We start from the raw sequence: 19,499 nt of genomic DNA, 5'->3' as shown, positions 1-19,499 counted from the left end.
GTTATGGTTGCATCAGATTGGTCTGATGCTCTGTTGTTGTTCATACTGTTAACTGGGTTAGTTTATCACGAGTTATACGGTGTGATTGGTGTGGCTGGTATGAGTCTTACCCTGGATTCCAAAATCCTTTCCTTGTACTGTCAGCTCTTCCGGGCACAGTTTCCTTAACTGAGGTCTGGAGGAGGGACATAGAGGGAGGAGCCAGTGCACACCAGTAGTCCTAATTCTTTCTTAGAGTGCCCTGTCTCCTGCGGAGCGCGTCTGTTCCCCATGGTCCTTACGGAGTCCCCAGCATCCACTACGGACTACGAGAAATAGATTTACCGGTAAGTAAAATCTTATTTTATGTCTCATATATTTAAACTACTACATTAATACTTATCTGCAGCTGCTTTAAACGTTATTGCTTAATGACCGGAGTATTTAATTGGCCAATTAACATTGGGGGTAATTCTGAGTTGATCGCAGCAGCAAGTTTGTTAGCAATTGGGCAAAACCATGTGCACTGCAGGGGGGGCAAATATAACATTTGCAGAGAGAGTTAGATTTGGGTGGGATATATTGTTTCTGTGCAGGGTAAATACTGGTTGCTTTATTTTTACACTGCAATTTAGATTTCAGTTTGAATACACCCCACCCACATCTAACTCTCTCTGCACATGTTATATCTGCCCCACCTGCAGTGCACATGGTTTTGCCCAACTGCTAACAAATTTGATGCTGCGATCAACTCAGAATTAGGCCCATTGTCTTTCTGCACCAGCTCTATTGCATGTTATTAAGGGGCATATTTATCACAATCAGATGCTGATGTGATAAAATAGTCCAAATTTGCAATGTGATATTTGGATGCATTGCAAGGCTGTATCAAATATTGCATGCAGAGACCAAGCTTGTGACACTATCCGGAGGGTGTGACCGCACATTTGCTCCATTTGATAGGAGCAAACATATAATTTCTCCGAGAAAAATTCGTTTTTATTACATAGAGGTGACTGTTTTGAAATATATAAATTGTTAGGTAATACATACTATAACAAAAGCATGGAAAACAAACGATCATGATGATCTTCTAAACATGTTTCTTCCTCTACGTGTCTGCTCCTTACCCTGATCACTAAATCTGGGCACCCACCAGTACACACTCTTCTCACAGCTGTAACCTTGTGTCCTTCTCTTCAGGCCATCTGTTATCTTTGGTGTTACCAATCCGTTCTTTGCTAAAACATTGCAGCACTGGCCTCATATCATCCGCATCGGAGATGTGAAACTGGCAGGTAACACGTCCTGATAATTTTCTCCTATATTATGATTAAGAAATATAAATCATGTATACATCTCGGATCAACCACAAATAAATATAGCTTTCAAAAATTCTTCAATTAAAAAAAAAAAAAAAAAAGAATTACAGTACTTTTGTTAAATGGAAATGAAGTGATATTTCCTTTTTTGTTATGTTTACCAGGTCCAGAGTGAGGGTCTTTTTGTATGGTAGTTGCCAGGATAAATAAGGAGAAAAAACTGACTTGAGAAAGTGAGGAAACTGGAGAGGTTCTATAACAGGACAGTTTAATCAAATAACAGAGTGAGTCTGAAGAAAAGGAAATAGGAGTTGTATGAAGTCTTGACACTTGAGCCTTAAGTAGGAGAAAAGGATGACCAATAAATGACAACACTCCTTGAATAATAGGTCCTACACACTGGCCGACATCAGTCAAAGATATGAACGATCTCGTTCATAAATGAACGAGATACCGTTCATATCTTTGAGTGTGGAGGCTCCAGCGATGAACGATGCGCGGCCCCACGCTCGTTCATCGCTGGTCCCCCGTCGGCTGTACATGCAGGCCAATATGGACGATCTCGTCCATATTTGCCTGGACTTCAATGCGGCCGGGTGACGGGGGGGAGTGAAGAAACTTCACTCCCCACGTTACTGCCCCCCCCCGCCGCTGGGTCGGCCGTATCCGCCGTCGGGCAGCTCGGCGGCGGATCGGCCAATGTATAGGGCCCTTAAGACCCAGCTGTTCACTCACTATAATTACTTCCAATGCAAGGAGTACAACATGTCACCGATGATTTCTGAGAGTCACAGTCAATTCTAATTTGCGTACAGTAGGGGGCGCATTATTCCTTACAGTAATAACAATGAAATATCAAAGTGATATTAGAACTTACCAGTTATCAGTGATGACCTTAGCACTCAGTGTTTATACGAATATAATGTACGGAAATGTATTCATATAGTAATCACTTGTTCATTATATGCATTACAGGAGATGTTCCCAAACAGGTGAAGGTGAAAAAACTGAAAACACTAAAGACATTGGACTCTAAGCCTGGTGAGACTGTTTCTGTGTTATTGCAATGTGCTTAATGTTGTTTTACCTGCGACCATTATGCGTTTTGTATATTTATGCTTTATTTTGTCCATAGGCGTTTATAGCTCATATAAGCCATATCTGAACAAAGATGAAGAGATCATAAAACAGCTACAGAAGGTAATCCTAGTAAATAGTTTAGATCATTTTCTTACTAAGGCGCAATGAAATGGTCTTTAACTGCAAGTCAGCAACATATTTCTGCCGTTTACTGATCCCTTGATGGCCAGATTGGTGAATCGGGAATATTTAACATATTTAAAAATCCCGATCCCAACCAAAAATGGTTTTGATTGGCAACTCAGAGATTTTTAACATGTTTAATTCTTTGACGGATCATTGCTGGTCGGAGAATTGGGGAAACGGGGCCACTGATGTATGGGGGTCTCAAGACTTAATTATATTTAGCTATCCCTGTTATATAATTGTCTCCTCCCACCAATTCTGCTGATAAAAACTACTTCCCATTGTTAACACCTCAGCCATCTTCAGCGGCTGGGGAATGAGGCCTTGACCCTCTAGGGTTAGGGGTGGGCAAAATACGGCCCGCGGGCCGCATGCGGCCCGTGAACTGATCCTGCCCGGCCCGCTGCATCCCATCAGTGGGCAATGACAAGCGGCCCGACTGGCTGAGCTGCTTGTCATTGCACTGCATTACCTTCGAGCCGTGGGCGCTGCTTAGGAAGCTTGTTCACGTCGCGTGGGAGGGTTAAGGAGGCCACAGCCACAGGCAGACAGCGGCAGCATAGACCTCAGTCAGTGGCTGCGCTCCCAGCACAGATACCTCCACACTTCCCCCACCCGCTAGACTGTGCCCAGCCATCCACCCTTCACAGCCCCAGAGTGGAGTCTGGGAGCGGCATCCCGCCCCTGACAACTCCCACTACCCGGCCAGCAGCACATACAGAGTGGATCAGTGGCAGCAGCCTGGACTGGCTATAATTGTAGCCTGGGACTTGTCGTGGTGCTGTCCTCCTCGGCCTGGCCTCTGCCCCCCAGGTGTAAGCAGGACTGGAGACCCCAGGGCACGGGCAGAGCTATAACATGGAAAGTGGTGGTGTGCAGTGGACTGGATGCCGGCAGGACCCTTTCCCCTGGGAGCACTGTCCAACCAGACCACAACCCAGTGAGTAAGCTGTGGGACTAGACGTCCCAGCATGTTTGTTGTTCACTGTACATTTGCCATGGTGTTTTGTGGCAGTGTAACTACAGTCCCAGCATGTCTATCAGTCTGGAGCTTTAACAGGCCGCCCCCAACCATAGGAAATTATCTCTCTGTGTTCCACTTAGTCGAAAACTGGCCCTGCCCCCAGGTTACCCTTTCATTTGGTCTGGTCCGTGCTGCGTTGTTGTCATGACGCTGCCCCTGCCCTGTCTTCCTTGTCTGCCCCTACCGGCTTCGAGGAGACGGGCATCACAGCAGGAAAACATATGTACATGATTGTGTATATGTGTATATAATTATATACAGGTTGAGTATACCTTATCCAAAATTAAAAATCCCACATGTTTGGTTCCCCTACTGAGAAAATTACACATATACGTATATATTATATATCTATATAATATATCTATATATACACACAATATACAATATATATGTCATTTTCTCAGTAGGGAACCCCAAAATGTGGGATTTTGGATAAGGGACACTCAACCTGTGTGTGTGTGTGTGTGTGTGTGTGTGTGTGTGTGTGTGTGTGTGTGTGTGTGTATGTGTATATATGTGTGTGTAGTGTTCACTCTAGGATTTTTTTAGGGCAGGGTGCTGAGCATTGAAGAGGGCACATTTTTATTTTGAAGGGCACATTTTTGATGTGACGCTTTGCGCACAAAGCATAGCACATACGTTTATAGTTTTTGAACATACATTTTGTCCTTAGTAAATCATATACCCATGCATACATATAAGACACCTAACATCTGTACTGAGAAACATTCTGTATACGTCAAGTCTTCTTGAAAGATCGGCTGTAGCATATACATAAGTAGATAATTATAAATGTCTTTTCCAGTGCTGAAGTGGTTATAATCCATATGTGTTATCAAACAGAACAGTTAAACAATGGGCTAAAATAGACAGGAAAAAAATAAGTCTGTTCTACTAGGGAAATAGTGTAAGCAGTACATGCTCACTGCTTACCCTGTTCTTTCCCTCTTTATCAGAGTGCTGTGTTATTTACAGTGCCTCCTCTGCCATCCAGTTGGCTAAGGATAGAAATTGTGTTCCAATTTCAGAGGTGGGCATGGAGTAGACAACAACATTGTAACATACACTCTGACTGTTGCATTCTGTATACAAGGGGGCGATTTATGGTCTGCAGGGTGCACTGAAAAAGGGCAGGGTGCTTTTTCACATTTCAAAAATGTGCAGGGTGCAGCACCCTGCTGAAACAGCTTAGAAGGAATACTATGTGTGTGTATATATATATATATATATATATATGTGTGTGTGTGTATATATAAATTTAAAGACACTCTGCATTAAAATGTGTGTGTGTGTGTGTGTGGGGTCATGGGGAGTTGAGGGGGGCCCATGAGGTATCAGTGTACCGGGACCCAAGATTTCTGTTGACGGCCCTGGGTGCCCGGGGGAGGGGGGGGGGAGGTGGGGTCTGACAATTCTGTCCAGGGTAGGAAGCTGGTAACTTTGTCTGGGGAGGGGGAAGCTGATTATTTTGTCCAGGGGGGGGGGGGGGGTGTAGCTGATTATTTTGTCCAGGGGGGGAAGGGGGAGCTGATTATTTTGTCCAGTGAGGGGAGAGATGGGTGGGAAGATAATGACTGTTGGGAAAAAAAAATGATATGATTGTTTGCAAGTGGTGCTTTGAGGTCAGGTTTTGACACCTGACTATTCAGTGTCGGTGGCAGTAGGGAATGCATGTAAGGCTATACGCATTTCTGTGTCTTCTGGCACTGACTGTTCCTGACGCAAGTATATAGTGTTTTAATAAATGTGTGTTACTTCAGAATCAGCATAATGTTATTAGTAATTTATGGAAACAAATATGGGTAATTTATGGAAACATAATTGTATCGCCCGGGGCTATCCTAGTAGCCCCGATGCGGTGGGCTCATCCCCCCGATGCCGGCATTTATCGGGGATTATGCTTCGGGTGCATCAGGCACTCGAAGCATAATCCGCGATGAGTGCCCTGCCGGAGCCACAATGTTTTTTGTGCGCCCTCGAATATTCACTGGAAAGTGTTAAGTGGCCCCCGAGCTGAAATAATTGCCCACCCTTCCTCTAGGGCTTTGTGCGGTGGTCTGATAACAGTAGATGCTTTCTAGTATCAGGCCTGCAGTGTTTTAGTTGAACAGTCATTTGAGACATGTTGAACCTGATGCAAAGGTGGATGGGAATCTGATGTATGAGCCCCTGTGCTACGTGCACGTAGAAAGAAATTGCGTATCTTTATCTGTATGCAAATTTCTATGCAACACTTGATGTGTAACTATCCCCTCTCCATACACCTGGTTTATGAGTAGTGCTCATCATGCCCTCCCTATACTATGTGCAAAAGACACACATGGAAACAGGCATATTTACATTATCGTTCAACTGTGCGTTTGCGTTGATATGACCATTTTGAACTATGCCTATGTGAGGATGCCCCATTACAGCCCAGTAGCACCCAATCAGTAGCAGGGCTGCCTTAACAGCATTGTAGTCCCTGGGCCGGTTTGCCCCTGCTCGAAGCCCCTAGAATCATGGGTCCCTGGGTAGCTGCCCAGTGTGCCTATACATTAAGATGGCCCTGGTCAGTATGTGACGATGCGACTGAAATGAGACGCCAACAAGTTCCTACACTCAACTGAGCGTCTGCCCCATTATGTGTGTATTCTGGCAAGTTTTTAATGTCAACTCTATAAAAAGAATAAAAAATTCTCTTACGTCCTAGAGGATACTGGGGTTCCATTTAGTACCATGGGGTATAGACTGGTCCACTAGGAGCCATGGGCACGTTAAGAGGGGAGGAGGGGGGGGGGTGGCTCAACCTCTTGAAGGGTTAATGGTCCCGTTCCCCGCTGACAGGACACTGAGCTACCAAGGGAACTATTCTCAAGCCCCACCATGGTGCGAGCGTACATTCCCGCAGCACGCCGCCACCCCTAACAGAGTGGGGAGTACTAAACTGGTGTCCCAACTAGCGGGTCGCCGCCCATTATGGCAGCATGAAGGTACGGAGACGCGCGGCTTCTAACCAGGACGGATTGCGTCTCCAGACACAGTACACAGCTGCATCTCAGTACACTGTACACAGTACCCACACTGGCAAAAACAGCCTTAAAACGGTTTTCTCTCCATTTTAATCAATAGATTACCAGTATAAAAAAAGCGGCAAGACCGCGCGCCTTCACTATGAGAGGATCCAGCAGCTCACCAGCGCCATTTTCCCTCTGCAGTGAACACAGACGCTGACTGACAGGGACGCTCAGCTCCTCCAGTGTGACTCCAGATTACCTCAGTGGTACCAGGGGTCATAGCAGGGGGGGAGCGATTATTAGTGTACTAAGTCCCCTATCAGGGAGCTTAGTCTGCGTCCCGGATAAGCTTGGCATTAGCGATAAGGGTGCGGTGGGGGTTGGCTCCAAATTACTCTGTCTCCCTGAAGGGCTCTTTGTGGGTTGATTGTGCTTAACTTTTTCCTGTGTGTGTGTGTTGTCAGATTTACATTATGTCAGGCAAAGAGTGTGTTTCTTGTACAGCAAAGTGTTCCTCTTCACCAGGGGGCTCACTACTGGGTACTCAGGGCAGCGCACCTTCCCAGAATAGCGGGGCTGAACCGGAATGGGTTATTTCCATTAAGGGAATGATCTCAAATATTTCTACAAGGCTATCCCGCAATGAGAAAGAGACGCAATACTAAAGACAGACTGTGGATGAGTTGATAAATAGAGACTCAGTCCCCAAACCAGCGTCCCAATCCCCTCCCATTTGTCCACAAAAACTATCTATGGCCCATATCCTGCAGTCTGACGCTGAGGGGGTCAGACATGGAGGAGGGTGAGGTGAATTTGGAGTGGGGGGATGCTACTCTGTAACTGGTAATAGATGCTCTTATAGAGGCTATCAGAGATGTCCTGCAAATTCCTGATAAGGTGTGAGGAATATTATTTTAATGTAAAAAAGAAGTCCTCAGTCACATTACCTGCATCAAAGGAATTGAATACCCTTTTTGAAGAACCGTGGGTTAATCCTGATAAGAAATGTCAAATCCCTAAAAGGTTGCTCTCATCATTTCCTTTTCCTTTTCCTCTGGAGGATAGGAAATAATGGGAAAATACACCGATAGTGGACGCATCAGTTTGTAGCCTGTCACGTAAAATTGTATTACCTGTTCCTGGTGCAGCCTCCCTAAAAGACGCGGCTGATCGTAAAATTGAGACTACACTCGAATCATTGTACACAGCTGCTCGGGTCACCCAATGACCCACTATTGCATGTGCGTGGATCACAAAAGCCATTGCTAAATGGTCAAGTAACGTAATTGAGGGATTAGATTCCTTGTCCAGGGGCGATGTTGTTTTACTCCTGCAGCATATACAGGACTCTGCAAACTTTATGGTGGAAGCCATAAAAGAGATTGCTATGCTTAATGCACGCACCACTGCTATGGCAATGTCAGCACGCAGGGGAGTGTGGCTACGCCAGTGGACTGCTGATGCGGACTCCAGGAAAGGCGTGGAAGGCCTACCATTCACAGGAGAGGCCTTGTTTGGAGGCGAACTAGACAAATGGATATCCAAAGCTACTGCGGGTAAGTCTACGTATCTTCCTTCCGCAGCTCCCCCAGCCAAGAAAGCTTATTCAGCTTCATATATTACAGTCCTTTCGGACAGCCAAGTTTAAGGGAAAATCTAGAGGTTCTTCTACGGCCTCCAGAGACACAAGAGGTAAACCATGCAAACCAGCAACTGCAGGTGTTCAGGAACAGAGCTCAGGCTCTGCTTCCTCAAAGCCTTCAGCATGACGGGTGGACCGCGAAGCCTGGAGGTCTGTCAGGTTGGAGCCCGACTACAATTCTTCAGTCACATCTGGTCAAGTTCGTTCCGGGATCCCCGGGTAATAGATCTTATTTCGTTGGGTTACAGACTGGAGTTCCAAGAGCTCCCACCTCACAGATTCGTCAAATCAGGCTTACCAGCTTCACAAGAGGCAAGTATAACGTTACAGCAGGCCATCCAAAAACTGGTACAAACTCAAGTAATTTTTCCAGTTCCACCTCATCTACACAACATGGGGTACTATTGCAACTTGTTTGCAGTACCGAAACCTGACGGTTCGGTACGACCAATTCTGAACCTCGAGTCCTTGAACCTGTTCTTAAGAGTGTTCAAGTTCAAGATGGAGTATCTGAGAGTGGTGTTCTCGGGTCTGGAGAAAGGGGAATTCTTTCTGTCTCTGGATATCAAGGATGTGTAGCTTCACATTCCGATCTGGCCGCCTCACCAGGCTTATCTACGGTTTGCACTACAGGACTTTGCACTACAGGACTGATGTTTATACTCCGCAAGCAGGGAGTGAACATAATTCCGTACCTGGACGATCTTCTGATAAAGGCGCCATCCAGGGAGAGGTTGCTGGACAGCATTGGCCTCTCAAACAAACTTCTCCAAGATCACGGGTGGATTCTGAACCTTCCAAAATCTCACCTAGAGCCAACACGGAGGCTCCCATTACTGGGAATGATACTGGACACGGAGTCGCAGAAAGTGTTCCTTCTGTTGGAAAAGGCATTGGTAATCCAGTCGATGGTGCGAGATGTCCTGAAGCCAACCCCCGGATATCGGTGCATCTGTGCATTCGCCTTCTGGAGAAAATGGTGGCCTCATATGAGGCGCTTCAATATGGGAGGTTTCGCGCAAGACCCTTCCAGCTCGATATGTTGGACAAATGGTCCAGATCGCATCTTCACATGCACCAGAGGATTCGTCTGTCGCCAAAAGCCAGGATCTCCCTTCTGTGGTGGCTACAGACCTCAGACCTGATCGGGGGTCAGAGGTTCGGAATTCAGCACTGGATCTTGTTAAACACGGATGCAAGCCTTCGAGGTTAGGGAGCAGTCACCCAGGGGGTGCAGTTTCAAGGAAGATGGCCAAGTCAGGTTGTCCTTCCAATCAACATCCTGGAACTCAGGGCCATATACAACGCCCTTCTGCAGGCCTCTTATCGTCTTCAGGATCGGGCCATTCAAGTCCAGTCGGACAATGTAACAGCAGTGACGTACATAAACCGACAGGGCGGAACGGAAAGCAGAGCAGCAATGTCAGAGGTGTCAAGAAAGAAACACTGTGGCATTGTCAGTGGTCTTCATTCTGGGAGTGGACAACTGGGAAGCAGACTTCCTCAGCAGACACGACCTGCACCCTGGGGGAGTGGGGCCTTCACCCGGAAGTGTTCAGGTACTTGACACGTCGGTGGGGATATCCACGAATTGACATGATGGCCTCTCGTTTCAACAAGAAGCTCAAGCGGTATTGTTCCAGGTCGAGAGACCCAGAGTCAGTGGCAGTAGATGCTCTGACGACTCCATGGGTCTATTAGATGGTGTACGTGTTTCCTCCACTTCCTCTGATCCCAAGAATTCTCAAAAAGAATAAAAAGGGAAAAGGTTCAAGCAATACTCAGAAGGGCCTGGTATGCGGACCTTCTGTAGATGATCTTCGAAGATCCGTGGCCCCTACCTCTTCGCGAGGAACTTCTGCAACAGGGCCCGTTCGTCTATCAGGACATACCGCTGCTACGTTTGACGGCATGGAAGTTGAACGGTTGATTCTAGCCAGAAGAGGGACCCCTAACAAAGTTGTCCCGAATATAATCCGAGTCAGGAAAGGGGTAACATCTAAACATTACCACCGTATTTGAAAGAAATACGTCTCTTGGTGTGAGAGCAGAACTTATTCTGCGGTGGAATTTCACCTGGGACGTTTCCTGCTTTTTCTGCAGGCAGGTGTGGATGTGGGCCTACGTCTGGGCTCCATAAAAGTCAGATATCGGCCTTGTCCATTTTCTTTCAGTAACAATTGGCTTCTCTCCCTGAGGTCCAGACATTTTTGAAAGGTGTTCTGTGCATCCTACCTCCCTTTGTGCCTCCCACGGCACCTTGGGATCTCAACGTGGTGTTGCAGTTCCTGCAATCGGAATGGTTTCAGCCTTTACAGGACGTTTACGTCAAGTTTCTTAACGTGGAAGGCCGTCACGCTGTTGGCCTTGGCTTCTGCGAGGCGTGTGTCATAGCTGGGGGTGTTGTCTCACAAAAGCCCCTATTTGATTTTTCATGAAGATAGGTCTGAACTCAGAACTCGACAGCAATTTCTTCCAAAGGTGGTGTCAGCGTTTCATATCAACCAACCTATTATGGTTCCGGTCGTTACCGACACCTCTGTTACTTCAAAGTCCTTGGATGTCGTGAGGGCCTTGAAGATCTATGTGAAGTGGACAGCTTGTCACAAGGCCCACTCTACTAGGTCGGTGAGTTCTTTCTGGGCGGCTGCCCGGGGTGTCTTGGCTTTACAGCTCTGTCGAGCAGCTACTTGGTCAGGTTCGAACACGTTTGCTAAGTTCTACAAGTTCGATACTTTGGCCTCTGAGGACCTTCAGTTTGGTCAATCAGTTCTGCAGGAACCTCAGCACTCTCCCACCCGGTTTGGGAGCTTTGGTAAATCCCCATGGTACTAATGTAGACCCCAGTATCCTCGAGGACACAAGAGAAAATAGGATTTCTCTTACGTCCTAGAGGATGCTGGGGACTCCGTAAGGACCAAGGGGTATAGACTGGCTCCACAGGAGATAGGGCACCTAAAAGAACTTTGACTATGGGTGTGCACTGGCTCCTCCCTCTATGCCCCTCCTCCAGACCTCAGTTGGATTCTGTGCCCAGAGGAGAAAGGGTACAAAGCAGTGAGCTCTCAAGAGTTTGCTGTTTTAAAGAATTTTGTTAGGTTTTTTATTTTCAGGGAGTCCTGTTGGCAACAGGCTCCCTGCATCGTGGGACTGAGGAGAGAGAAGCAGAGCTGGCTTGTAAGGTTGGGCACTGCTTCTAGGCTACTGGACACCATTAGCTTCAGAGGGAGTCGGAACACAGGTCTCACCTGGGGTTCGTCCCGGAGCCGCGCCGCCGTCCTCCTCACAGATGCCGAAGATAGAAGCCGGGTGAGTATTGAGGAAAAGACTTCAGGCGGCAGAAGACATCAGATCTTCATGAGGTAAGCGCGCAGCGGTAAGCTGCGCGCCATTGCTCCCAGACACACACACACAAGAGGCACTGTAGGGTGCAGGGGGGGGGGGGCGCCCTGGGCAGCAATAAACCTCTATTTGGGCATAAATATGTTGGATTAGGCTGTAGGACAGTAAATCCACGGACCCCCGCCATTTTCTTACAATATCATGAGGGGACCGAAGCCCGCCGTCGGGTGGGCGGGGCTTGATCCTCGGCACTAACCAGCGCCATTTTCTCCACAGAGGCTGCATGAGAAAACGCTGGCTCCCTGTTCTCTCCCCTGCTGAGCTTCACAGGCTGGAAAAAAAAGAGGAGGGTGGCACATTGGCGACGTAGTGAGTGGAGATTAACATTATAAATATATAAAAGCGCTATCTGGTCATATATTCCAGTGTTTGGGCGCTGGGTGTGTGCTGGCATTCTCTCTCTGTCTCCCCTAAGGGCCTGGTTGGGGTTTTGTCCCCTTATAAGTAACCCCCTGTGTGTGTGGGGTGTCGGTAAGTGTGTGTCGACATGTCTGAAGCGGAAGGCTTCTCCAAGGAGGAGGTGGAGCAAATGAGTGGTGTGTCCCCGTAGCTGGTGCCGACTCAGGATTGGATGAGCATGTGGCATAGGTTAAATGCAAGTGTGACATCTTTACATGAAAGGCTTGATAAGGCTGAATTAAGGGGAACATCAGGGGGTCAATCCTCGGATTGGACCGATTCACAGGGCCCGTCGGGGTCTCAAAAACGTCCCTTAACACAAGACACTACTACCGACACGGACTCTGATTCCAGTGTCGACTATGACGAAGTAAAATTGCACCCTAGGGTGACTAAAACCATTCAGTGTATGATTGTGGCTATTAGGGTTGTCTTGCATATTGAGGATGAACCCTCGGTCCCCGACACAAGGGTACACATGTTTAAGGAAAAGAAACAGATTATTAATTTTCCCACATCTCATGAATTAAATTAATTCTTTATAAAAGCTTGGGAGACTCCGGAGAAGAGGCCGCAGATCCCCAAAAGAATTTATATGGCATACCCCTTCCCTAAACAGGACAGGGAGATTTGGGAATCACCTCCCACTGTGGACAAGGCACTGACGCGCTTGTCCAAGAAGGTGGCGCTACCGTCTCCTGACACAGCTGCCCTTAAGGACCCTGCAGATCGCAGGCAAGAAACTACCTTAAAGTGTATTTATTCTCATACGGGTGCTGTACTACGACCGATGATTGCGTCGGCATGGGTGTGTAGCGCAGTTGCAGCTTGGGCAGATGAGCTGACAGATAATTTTGAAAATATGGATAAGGATACTATATTCTTAACTCTAGGCCATATAAAAGACGCAGGGGTATATGCAATTGTGGTCGAATTCCCGAAATTGTCGAATTTCGGGTCATTTTCGACCAAAAAAAAAAATTCCCCTATGCAATCCAGTGCTTTCCGACCAAAAAACGGACTTTCAAAATTCGACTTTTTGAAATTCGATTTTTTGCAAATTCGACTTTTCTGCAATGATACAAGTGCTGCAATTCGACCAAAGCATATTCAATTCAAGTTTTGAAATTCGACAGCAGTGCTTTTAGACAGCAAATTCGTCATTTTCAATCCGCCACACTTTGGAGGGTGAAAACAAATAAAAAAATTTTAAACATGTTTTTTTTGGTGTTTTTTTTTTTGGGAATAGCAGATCTATTTATATTAGAAGGGATTAGGTACTTTTTTTTTTTTTTTGGGAGGCACAAATATTATTTATATATTTTTTAAAATATTATTTTTTTATTTTTATTTTTTTTTATGCTGGAAGGGTAAAATCATAAAAAAAAATGGCGTGGGGTCCCCCCTCCAAAGCATAACCAGCCTCGGGCTCATTGAGCTGGTCCTGGTTCTAAAAATGCGGGGAAAAAATTGACAGGGGATCCCCCGTATTTTTAAAACCAGCACCGGGCTCTGCGCCTGGTGCTGGTGCCAAAAATACGGGGGACAAAAAGAGTAGGGGTCCCCCGTATTTTTAACACCAGCATCGGGCTCCACTAGCTGGACAGATAATGCCACAGCCGGGGGTCACTTTTATGCCGTGCCCTGCGGCCGTGGCATCAAATATCCAACTAGTCACCCCTGGCCGGGGTACCCTGGGGGAGTGGGGACCCCTTCAATCAAGGGGTCCCCCCCCCCCAGCCACCCAAGGGCCAGGGGTGAAGCCCGAGGCTGTCCCCCCCCATCCAATGGGCTGCGGATGGGGGGGCTGATAGCCTTTGTGATAATAAAAAGATATTGTTTTTTCCAATAGTACTACAAGTCCCAGCAAGCCTCCCCCGCAAGCTGGTACTTGGAGAACCACAAGTACCAGCATGCGGGAGAAAAACGGGCCCGCTGGTACCTGTAGTACTACTGGGAAAAAAATACCCAAATAAAAACAGGACACACACACCGTCGACAGTAAAACTTTATTTCATACGTCGACACACACATACTTACCTATGTTCACACGCCGACATCGGTCCTCTTCTCCATGTAGAATCCACGGATACCTGTAAAGAAAAGTTCAAAATACTCACCTCAACCATGGTCCAGAGATAAATCCACGGACTTGGCAAAATAAGAAAACGCAAATACCCGCACCAAAAACGGATTGAAAGGGGTCCCATGCTGACACATGGGACACCTTTCCACGAATGAGACCTGTCAGTGACAGCTGTCACTGACAGGTCTCTAAGCCAATCAGGAAGCGCAACTTCGTTGCGCTCACCTGATTGGCTGAGCGCTGTCTGCACTGTGACAGCGCATCGCACAGCTCCCTCCATTATATTCAATGGTGGGAACTTAGCGGCTAGCGGTGAGGTCACCCGCCGGTCAGCGGCTGACCGGCGGGTGACCCCACCGCTACCCGCAAAGTTCCCACCATTGAAAGTAATGGAGCGGCTTTGCGATGCGCTGTCACAGTACAGACAGCGGACAGCCAATCAGGTGAGCGCCACGGAAGTAGCGCTTCCTGATTGGCTGAAGGGACGTCAGTGACAGGAGTCACGTGATGTCCCGGCATTCGGGAGAAAGGGGTCTGATGTGAAAACATTGGACCCCTTTCTAGTCCGGTATGGATCGGTGTTCGGTTTGTTTTTTTGCCAAGAACGTGGATTTACCTCTGGACGTGGATGTACCTCTGGACGCTGGAAGGTGAGTATAATTTTTTCACAGGTACCCTCGGATCGTCGGCGACCGTGGCAGTCGGCGTGTCAACATAGGTAAGTATGTGTGTGTCGGCAGTATGTAATAAAGTTGTACAAGTCACGGTGTCTGTGTCCTGTTTTTATTTGGGTATTTTTTTTCCAGTAGTACTACAGGTACCAGCGGGCCCGTTTTTCTCCCGCATGCTGGTACTTGTGGTTCTCCAAGTACCAGCTTGCGGGGGAGGCTTGCTGGGACTTGTAGTACTAATGGAAAAAACAATATCTTTTTATTATCACAAAGGCTATCAGCCCCCCCATCCGCAGCCCATTGGATGGGGGGGGACAGCCTCGGGCTTCACCCCTGGCCCTTGGGTGGCTGGGGGGGGGGACCCCTTGATTGAAGGGGTCCCCACTCCCCCAGGGTACCCCGGCCAGGGGTGACTAGTTGGATATTTGATGCCACGGCCGCAGGGCACGGCATAAAAGTGACCCCCGGCTGTGGCATTATCTGTCCAGCTAGTGGAGCCCGATGCTGGTGTTAAAAATACGGGGGACCCCTACTCTTTTTGTCCCCCGTATTTTTGGCACCAGCATCAGGCGCAGAGCCCGGTGCTGGTTTTAAAAATACGGGGGATCCCTGGCCAATTTTTCCCCCGCATTTTTAGAACCAGGACCAGCTCAAAGAGCCCGAGGCTGGTTATGCTTTGGAGGGGGGACCCCACGCCATTTTTTTTTCGGGTTTTTCACGTTTTTTTCCCGTTTTTTTAAAATCGCGGCAAAATCCGCCAAATCGGCCGATTTTCGCCCGCGATTCTGGCGAATCCGTTTTTCATTGAATATGGTGAATCCCGGCAGGCACCTGCCGGGATTCACCTGGCGAATTTGGTCGAATTAAAAAACGGCGATAATTGCCGCGAATTCGACCGCAATTGCATATACCCCGCAGTCTTATTTATGAGGGATGCTCAAAGAGACATTGGATTGCTGGCTTCTAGGGCCAATGCCATGTCGATCTCAGCGAGACGATCCTTATGGACTCGCCAATGGACGGGTGATGCGGATTCAAAAAAGCATATGGAAGTACTACCCTATAAGGGTGATGTATTGTTTGGGGATGGGCTGACGGACCTGGTTTCCACAGCTACAGCAGGTAAATCAAATTTTTTACCATATATTCCCCAACAGCAAAAGAAAATGCCACCCTATCAGATGCAGTCCTTTCGGTCGCACAAGTCCAGAAGAGGTCGGGGATCCTCCTTCCTTGCCAGAGGTAAGGGCAGAGGCAAAAGAGCACCTGCTTCGGCAGGCGCCCAGGAACAAAAGTCCTCGCCGGCTACTCCAAAACCCACAGCATGAAGCCGGGACTCCCCTGAGGGAGTCCGCACCGGTGGACGCACGTCTTCGACTTTTCAGCCAGGTCTGGGTCAGCTCAGACCTGATTCCCTGGGTGTTAGAAATAGTTTCCCAGGGTTACAAACTGGAATTCGAAGAGGTGCCTCCGCGCCAATTTTTCAAGTCGGCCCTACCAGTTTCCACGTCGGAACGGGATGTAGTGTTAGCTGCAATTCAAACGCTGTGTATACAGCAAGTGATAATCAGGGTTCCCATGAACCAGCAGGGAAGAGGTTACTACTAAACCCTCTTTGTGGTCCCGAAACCGGACGGTTCGGTCAGACCTATCTTGAATCTGAAATCCCTAAACCTGTACATAAAAAGATTCAAATTCAAAATGGAATCGCTCAGAGCGATAATAGCCAATATGGAGGAGGGGGAATTTATGGTGTCTCTGGACATAAAGGATGCGTACCTTCATGTCCCCATATATCCCCCCCATCAAGAATTCCTGAGATTCGCTGTACATGATTGTCATTACCAATTTCAGACGTTGCCGTTTGGACTTTCCACGGCCCCGAGGATTTTCACCAAGATAATGGCGGAAATGATGGTGGTCCTGCGCAAGCATGGAGTCACAATTATCCCATACTTGGACGATCTCCTGATAAAAGCGAGCTCAAGGGAGAAATTGCTGAGCAGTGTGGCGCTCTCTCTGAAAGTGCTCCAGCAACACGGTTGGATTCTAAATCTACCGAAGTCACCGTTGATTCCGACAACTCGACTACCGTTCCTAGGTATGATACTGGATACGGAACAAATGAAGGTCTTCCTTCCAATGGAGAAAGCCCAGGACATCCAGAACATGGTCAGAGACCTGCTGAAACCGAAAAGGGTGTCTGTTTACCAATGCACTCGAGTTCTGGGAAAGATGGTGGCAGCCTACGAGGCCATTCCATTCGGAAGGTTCCATGCAAGGACTTTTCAATGGGACCTTCTGGACAAGTGGTCCGGGTCCCATCTACACTTACATCGAAATATTACTCTGTCCCCAGGGGCCAGGGTGTCTCTCCTGTGGTGGTTGCAAAGTGCTCACCTACTGGGGGGTCGCAGATTCGGAATTCAGGATTGGATCCTGGTTACCACGGACGCGAGCCTCCGAGGATGGGGAGCAGTCACACAAGGAAGAAATTTTCAGGGACTTTGGTCAGACCAGGAGTCATGTCTACACATCAATGTGTTGGAACTCAGAGCCATATACAACGGCCTTCGACAAGCGGAGAGTCTTCTTCGAAAACTACCGGTTCTGATTCAGTCAGACAATGTCACAGCAGTGGCTCATGTGAACCGCCAAGGCGGGACAAGAAGCAGAGTCGCGATGGCGGAAGCCACCTGGATTCTTCGCTGGGCGGAAAATCACGTGAGCGCTCTGTCGGCTGTCTTCATTCCGGGAGTGGACAACTGGGAAGCAGACTTCCTCAGCAGACACTATCTCCATCCAGGAGAGTGGGGACTTCATCAAGAAGTCTTTGCAGACATAATACGTCTTTGGGGAACTCCCCAAATAGACATGATGGCGTCACGCCTCAACAAAAAACTTCGGAGGTATTGTGCCAGGTCTCGGGACCCTCAGGCAGTAGCAGTAGACGCTCTGATAACACCGTGGGTGTTCAAATTGGTCTACGTGTTTCCTCCTCTTCCTCTCATCACAAAAGTGTTGAGGATCATAAGACGAAGAAGAGTACCAGACGATACTCGTCCCAGACTGGCCTCGAAGGGCCTGGTACTCAGATCTACAAGAGATGCTCACAGGAGATCCCTGGCCTCTTCCGCTGAGGGAAGACCTGTTGCAACAGGGGCCCTCTGTATTTCAAGACTTACCGCGGTTACGTTTGACGGCATGGCGGTTGAACGCCGAATCCTAGCAAAAAAGGGAATTCCGGAAGAGGTCATCCCTACTTTAATAAAGGCTAGGAAGGAGGTGACGGTTAAGCATTATCACCGTATCTGGCGAAAGTATGTGTCTTGGTGTGAGACCAAGAATGCACCTACGGAAGATTTTCATCTGGGTCGTTTTCTCCACTTCCTACAAACAGGAGTGGATATGGGCCTGAAATTAGGCTCTGTTAAGGTGCAGATTTCGGCCCTCTCGATTTTCTTTCAGAAGGAATTGGCCTCTCTTCCAGAAGTCCAGACGTTTGTAAAGGGAGTGCTGCACATCCAGCCCCCTTTTGTGCCTCCAGTGGCACCATGGGACCTGAACGTGGTGTTGCAGTTCCTAAAATCACACTGGTTTGAACCGCTTAACAAGGTTGAGTTGAAATTTCTTACTTGGAAGGTGGTCATGTTGTTGGCCTTGGCATCGGCAAGGCGAGTATCAGAATTGGCGGCTTTGTCACACAAAAGCCCCTACTTGATTTTTCATGTGGATCGAGCTGAATTGAGGACACGTCCGCAATTTTTGCTTAAGGTGGTTTCTTCATTCCATGTGAATCAACCTATTGTGGTGCCGGTGGCTACAAGTGACCTGGAGGATTCCAGATCCCTGGACGTAGTCAGGGCCTTAAAGATTTATGTAGCCAGGACGGCTAGAATTAGGAAAACAGAGGCCCTATTTGTCCTGTATGCGGCCAATAAGATTGGCGCACCTGCTTCGAAGCAGACTATTGCTCGCTGGATCTGTAATACGATTCAGCAGGCTCACTCTACGGCTGGATTGCCAGTACCAAATTTGGTTAAGGCCCATTCCACTAGGAAGGTGGGCTCTTCTTGGGCGGCTGCCCGAGGCATCTCGGCATTACAACTTTGCCGAGCGGCGACTTGGTCGGGGTCAAACACTTTTGCTAAATTCTACAAGTTTGATACCCTGGCTGATGAGGACCTAGCGTCTGCTCAGTCGGTGCTGCAGAGTCATACACACTCTCCCGCCCGATTGGATGCTTTGGTATAAACCCCATGGTCCTTACGGAGTCCCCAGCATCCTCTAGGACGTAAGAGAAAATAAGATTTTAAACCTACCGGTAAATCTATTTCTCCTAGTCCGTAGAGGATGCTGGGCGCCCGTCCCAGTGCGGAAACTCTGCAAGACTTGTATATAGTTGTTGATTACATAAGGGTTATGTTACAGTTGGAATCGGTCTTGGACCGTTGCTGTTTTTTGTTCATACGGTTAACTGGTTATGTATGATCCAGGTTACATGGTATGATTGGTGTGGGCTGGTATGAATCTTGCCCTTGGATTTCCAAATCCTGCTTTGTAGTGTCCATCTCCTCTGGGCACAGTTCTCTAACTGAGGTCTGGAGGAGGGGCCTAGAGGGAGGAGCCAGTGCACACCCATAGTCAAAGTACTTTTAGGTGCCCTATCTCCTGCGGAGCCCGTCTATACCCCTTGGTCCTTACGGAGTCCC

General features: G+C 48.0%; 1 protein-coding gene across 2 annotated transcripts in view; it reads left to right on the top strand.

Annotated features, from left to right (window-relative positions):
- Positions 1 to 19,499, top strand: part of DENND6A (DENN domain containing 6A) — a 138,760-nt gene that overhangs the window by 51,593 nt on the left and 67,668 nt on the right. For both annotated transcript variants that reach the window (XR_010186961.1, XM_063940861.1), the window contains exons 12-14: positions 1,183 to 1,277; positions 2,277 to 2,342; positions 2,437 to 2,501. Coding sequence is in view for 1 of the 2 variants with exons in the window: in XM_063940861.1 (XP_063796931.1) it covers positions 1,183 to 1,277; positions 2,277 to 2,342; positions 2,437 to 2,501 (226 nt within the window). In the remaining variant the exon portion in view is untranslated. The remainder of the gene's footprint in view (positions 1 to 1,182; positions 1,278 to 2,276; positions 2,343 to 2,436; positions 2,502 to 19,499) is intronic.

This window comes from Pseudophryne corroboree, chromosome 9, assembly GCF_028390025.1.
Source record: "Pseudophryne corroboree isolate aPseCor3 chromosome 9, aPseCor3.hap2, whole genome shotgun sequence".
NCBI classification, from domain to species: domain Eukaryota; kingdom Metazoa; phylum Chordata; class Amphibia; order Anura; family Myobatrachidae; genus Pseudophryne; species Pseudophryne corroboree.
This window is presented reverse-complemented; position numbering and strand designations above follow the sequence as displayed.